This window comes from Vipera ursinii (genome assembly GCF_947247035.1).
Source record: "Vipera ursinii genome assembly, chromosome: 2".
Lineage (NCBI taxonomy): Eukaryota > Metazoa > Chordata > Lepidosauria > Squamata > Viperidae > Vipera > Vipera ursinii.
This window is the reverse complement of record NC_139513.1, coordinates 176,666,147-176,672,302: the sequence shown is the minus strand read 5'-3', so window position 1 is coordinate 176,672,302 and position 6,156 is coordinate 176,666,147. Positions and strand designations below refer to the sequence as shown.

The following is a 6,156-nucleotide window of genomic DNA, read 5'->3' as shown; positions in this document are numbered from 1 at the left end:
CCCATTGGTATGTATTGGGGCCTATACTGTCTATATGGACATAACATTCTGCCAAACAATTTGCCAAGTGAAGATTGTTGCAACTGGCAAGTGGCATTTTAAAGGAGAGCATTTCCACCCATGTACATACAGAGATGCCAGCAAAACGAGAGTATTTTACTGACAATGAAGTATTTTACAAAAAGAGGGACTTTTCTGGCCCTGCAATAAGTATTATGCTTCGATGTGTATGTATAGATCACACAGGTAAAGAAGTAGCTTGCACCCCCTCCCTTGGTCCCTTCCCTTGTTCTTGCTCCATTTTTCGTAACCTACACAATTACGGGAAGTTGGAAATAAGATCACATTATCTAATTCTGTTCTTATCATGCCCATCAGCTCTCTGCCCTTCTGATTGTTCATATACTGGGGAGAAGACAAAAAAAGGGGGGGGGATCACATAAGACTGAATCACAAACCCCACAGATAATCGATATTCTGGGCACCAGAAGGTCTACAGCCCCTTTTCCTCTGGAGATCTTCCCATCAACACCTGAATTCAAGTGGGGCCAGGCAGAAACTGAGGTGATAGAAGGATCAGCTGACATGGTTTTCTTTGTATTACCCTTGTATTCACCCAAGGAATTATCAGACTGTTTCCTGGTCCATGTTGTAGCAGATTAGTGGAAATTGAAACAAAACTATCAAAAGACTGGAGTAACTAACAGCATTGATATTTGAGTTTAAAAACCTGATATTTAAGAAAAACAGAAGGCAGAGCCTGCTGGGCTCTGTGGAAAGAAAACTCGAATCAGAAAAGTGTTTTCTTCCTATAGAGGGCAAAATGTATTACATTCTAAGGCAAGAAAACACATGCAAACCCCATCTCCGCTATCCTTGAAAAAATCTACTGACAATCCAAATTGCCGACTTTGCAACAACAAAGTTTTTTTAAAAATTTTTAATCCCATTTATATCCCGCCCTTCTCCGAAGACTCAGGGTGGCTTACAATCTAAAGCACTTATTGCTTAGCAATAGCCTTCATTCTATGTATATACCTGCTTATTAGGGCTTTCGCCCGCCCCCCCAAGCGGCATTTTTACAAAGTTGAAAGTGTTTCACATTTAATATGTGAGTACAGCAAAATCACGCAAACTGATTACAAAGCTAGACATGACCGAGTTGCTAAACTAATCCACTGGGCATTGTGTAAAAAATACGACTTGCCTGTGTCCTAAAAGTCATGGGAACATAGGGTGGAAAAAGTTGTTGAGAATGAGAGGGTGAAGATCTTGTGGGACTTCCGAATACAGACAGATCGCCATTTGGAACACAACACGCCAGATATTGCAGTCATAGAGAACCGAAGTGTACAGTATTGCTGTACAAGGAGATGCCAGAGTCAAAGAAAAAGAACTGGAAAAAATTATGAAATACTGCGACCTGGCCATCGAAACTGCGCGATTATGGATGAAACACGTAACAGTGATACCCATTGTCATCGGGGCACTGGGAACTATGTCCAAAAACTTTGCAAAATACATCAAGAAATTGCAGCTTCCTGCAATAACTCCAGCAAAGCTACAAAAAACTGAGCTACTCGGAACATCTTACATTTTAAGGAGAAACCTGATTGATACCTAGGATGCTGGCAGCAACCTGTGTCAACCATTAGTGCCAGTCAGTTTGAGTGTTCAATTGACTGAGTTTCATGTTTTATGAATAAAAGCATCATCATCATCATCATATAATTTATTAGAGTACATAATAAAAAATAAATATATTGACTATGTACATATATTGATCCATGCTTAGTCTATTGAATGTTCTCATTTCACATAGCCTCCTGAACCATAAATTATAAACAGTAGCTGTTTTTCTTACATATTTATTATATGTATATCCTATCTCAAGGTAGTGCACACAGCACACTTTCCCCCCCACACCAAAGCAGCCTTGTGAGGTAGGCTGGGCTGAAAGAGAGTAGCCATCCAGGCAGCTTCCACAGCTGTGGGTGGTCTTGAGTGTGAGTCTTCCCACTCTTAGTCAGCACCTTAGTAGCTACACCACTCTGGTCTTTTCTTTTCTTTTCTGGTCTTTTCTTTTCTTATACAACCATCCCACTTCCTTCATAATATTTTTAAGTTTTGGGGAGATGAGATGTTCACCCTGCATCTGTAAACCTGTTTTTTAATGGCTTCTCTTACTCTCTTTTTATTCAGAGACAGGCACAAAGAGCTTATCTGGAAAAGAGAATAGTTGCTCTCCCTTTGACTGATAGTCTGATGAGCTGCCTTTAGTTTGTGCCAAAAATTCTGAAACTTGAATGAGGTAAATAATAAACAAATAATAATAAAAAACTGATAGTGTATTTTGGTGTAGTTGTTTCAGCTTCTGCAGAAGTTCAAGACTAGAAGTTCAAGTTCAACTATATATTTTTGGCAACTGCTTTTTTGTTTCAAAATATGATTGATTTCAAGATTGGCCCAATTGTGAATTAGTAACAGAAATCAATGCATTAAAATAGTCTTCCAATTTCCAATCAGTGCATCGACTGATAGCACCAGGAGCTGTCCCTTTGGAAGTCTCACTGTCTGCATTTATATTTTAAACTAAGATCAGCTTGTATGTGTGCCAGATGTGAGTTTTGTATTATAATTCCTGTTTGGGTATATAAGTTCTGGCTTTTTCTTCTTTTTATGGGATGCTGCTTAGTTTTTATACTTTTAGTACCACAGAGTCTTCTGATGCTGCTGTAGCTACCTTAGAGAAATTATATGGAGACAAGGTAAGACAATTCTAGTAATTACAAAATACTGAGATTATTTATTTCTCTCTTTCCTCTCCCCCTCTCTTCTCCTTCCTCTCCCTCTTCCTCTCTCTCACAGACAATACTATAAGAAATGAGAATTTTCCTAATTTCCTGTAGCATCTTCACTGCACTCTGTAGAATGGTATGCCAGACAGAGCAAAAGAAAAATTGAAATTTTGCAAGTACGTTATATTTTAGTAATCTCACTTGTGAGATTTCATGTGAAAACAATGAATTTTCATTTATTTTTATCGTTTACAAGACTTGGAACCTGTTTCATCACTTGAAGGCAATTCTAAGTGGTGTTCAATTAATGATCTCATAGGTCTCAAATATATATTTATTTTTAATGTATATCATTTTTAGTAATATAGAGATGCTATTAGCACCATTGTATCCATGAGCGCCATATTACTGACTCTCTTTTTACTTACGGTAGTTAATCAGCCTAAGTTTTCAATAGCATCAATAGCTCTATTCCTAGGAAAGTTGGAAGGAGTTAGCCTGCAATACTTTCAGAACATACAGGAACAAAGAAATATAAGTAACCAGGCAGTAAAGCTGTATGGAGCTTTAAAAGGAGCTGTGGATTCATTGCTGGAAGACCTGAAGAACCTACTTAATGACTGATCATCGAAGAGTGATTGTCAATGTGGTCATCATTTTGATAGCGCATAATCAAACAAACAGTCAGTCAGTCAATCAGTCAGTCAGAACTCTGATTAGGCTTTTATGATTCCAGACTTTGCATGTTATATCACAAAACTTTTGGATTATCAAGGATATGGATGTCAAAAGAATTGTTTGCAATTTGGGCTCTCAGATCAAAGCAGAACTACGCACAGACCTCATCTTTTGTCATGGATCCTTTCTCAAAATATGTTGTCTGCCTCCTGTCCAGACCTGGCTATTCCAGCCTCTCTAAAACAGCGATTTCCTTTTAGCTTAGCTCAGATCATTCCAGATTCATGGATACATCCATGTAATTTACTGGAAGTGCTATGGTTTATAATTACTTTCTCCCAGGACTGCTTGAGGTTCTTGATTGAGGTTCTTTCCATTCCATTTGTATGGCCTCCCACTTGCATACATCTTCCTTCTCATTTCATATAGCAAGTCTCACCTCCTATCTTACCAACAAAGTCAAATGAAATCTACACATCTGGTCTCTGCTGTGCACCTTAGTAACTCCACCCCATCATTACTTCAAACATAGCTATGAGCAAACCAATATTCCCCACCCACACATATATGATCACACTGCAATTACTTCCTTAGATGTACATTAACCATTTTGCTACTAGATTATTGCCACAAGCACAAGCCAAGTGGATCTCAGGATCCTCTTAATGCTCAGTACCCTGTATTATCTCACATTCCACTGGGAGTATCACAGTTCACTGATTTTGGTTGCACAACATCAGATTGTATCATTCAATAATTCTTTCCTTGCTGGCTAAAACTGCCATCTCACCCCATCTATATGCATATGTTGGCAAAATTACAAGTTTACACAATCACACATTCACCCACTTCCACTCAACCACATTCTCAGTTGCCACAGTGACTAGTCCAGCTTCCTAAACTTGGTAAGTTTCTGGTGAACTTTGGCTCTGGACCCTCTTTCTCAGAACTAAGGGATCTGTGCCTCTGCCATCGAGATTCCTCTTCTCTCCTCCCCCATCCACTCACCTGAGACATTTGGGGGCGCAAATTGATTTCCCGTAGGTTGACAGTTTGAGGCATGAGATTGTTGAGAAGCTGGCAAAGGAGGACACCGTCACGCAAGGCCTGGGCCAAATCACAGACCTGGGCACCCTCCGAAGTCACTCTGTGGTTAGGTGGCAACACCCGGCACTGGATGAGCCATTGGGCACACTGCTTCCACAGCTCCATGTCCCGCCACCCCCAAGTGGCTGCTTCAGTTGCTGGAAGAGTTGCTTTCCACCACCTTCCTCGCAGCTGGGAAAGACAATGAGAAGCCACCAGCTTCCTCTTCTGCAACTGACATCAGACCACAAAGACAAGGGCCAGGGTGGGGGCTGGGGAGCTTCCTCACCCCACCCCTGAGAAGGAGGGGCTGAAAAGGAGAAAAACGAGCTCAGCCCTTCTTCCTTGAAGAGCATTGCAGTAGGGTTTTTTTGCAGGAAAATCTCCCTTTCCCATATATCTCTGGTGTTCAAAGCCTCTTTTCTCTCACAGCATCATCATAAAAGGGTTGAGTTGACAACTGCTGGGATACAACTTGAAGAAGAGACATGTTATGGGCAGATTCTTAAGTCTGAGGCAAGTTTTGTTGAATTTCTTTTTTTCAGAAAATCCTTCAATTTGTCAGATAAAATAAAAGTAGCAGCAAAGAGGAAATAGTCAAACAAAGCCACAAGAAGCAATGAATAGGAAAAAAAAAGCAGTTTAACAATGAACACAAAATTGAAATATTTGAATTGTACCGTCTTGTGAGTCTCTTGGCTAATAATAAATTTTGAACAACTCCCACTGTGGAAACTCTTCCTTGGGTTCCTCTAATCTAGACTATTCACCTAGGACACCTTTATTAGTTGGACTGTTGGGATAAAATGTTAGTTGGGATAAAATATAATAATTTCAAATGTTCTCTTTTATTAGGAAGATTGTATTATGCTACCTTATTTTCAGGAAATGCCATTCTGACTTTTTTATTTTATATTATACCTAGTGTAGTTAGTACAGGGCAATTTAGATCTCAGAACTAATTGAAAATTATTATATGGAAAAGTTGGTGCAAGACAGGATTTATATTTTGGGTTAATTAGTAGACAAAAACAATTCATATCATTTTCCATTTTAAAAACTTAATATCTGTTCAGAATGGTTCAGATATAGTGATTAAGACAAATGCTACCAATACAGGTAGTCCTTGACTTACAACTGTTCATTTAATGACAGTTCAAAGTTACAATGGCACTGAAAAAAGTGACTTATGATCAGTTGTCACAACTGTTGCCATATCCCCATAGTTACATGCTCAAACTCCAGGTGCTTGGCTACCGGCATGTATTTACAATGGTTGCAATGTCCTGGGACTGTCATGTGCAGCTGCCTTCCTTCTGGTAGCTTCTGACAAGTGAAGTCAATGGGGAATCCAGATTAATTTAGCAACCTCGTGATTGGTGGTTTAAAAATAATTGCGCTATGCTGCATCATTTCACCCAATTAAAGATTGCACCCAAGCAAAAATGAGAGTTTTAGGAATATACAGATTGTTGTCTGATGCTGGTTATCAAGATAAAATGCATTTAAATCCTGGCCCATCCTCATGCTCTCCTCACCAATCTCTGCCAACTGAACTGAGAAAAAACAGCTGCCACTGATGTCAATATAACTT

General features: G+C 39.3%; 1 protein-coding gene across 3 annotated transcripts in view; it reads right to left on the bottom strand.

Moving 5' to 3' along the window:
- The window catches only part of VAV1 (vav guanine nucleotide exchange factor 1), an 88,136-nt gene extending 83,394 nt beyond the window's left edge, over positions 1-4,742 (bottom strand). For all 3 annotated transcript variants that reach the window (XR_014491013.1, XM_083350965.1, XM_083350966.1), the window contains exon 1: positions 4,485-4,742. Coding sequence is in view for 2 of the 3 variants with exons in the window: in XM_083350965.1 (XP_083207091.1) it covers positions 4,485-4,688 (204 nt within the window). In the remaining variant the exon portion in view is untranslated. The remainder of the gene's footprint in view (positions 1-4,484) is intronic.
- Positions 4,743-6,156: the final 1,414 nt, after the last annotated feature.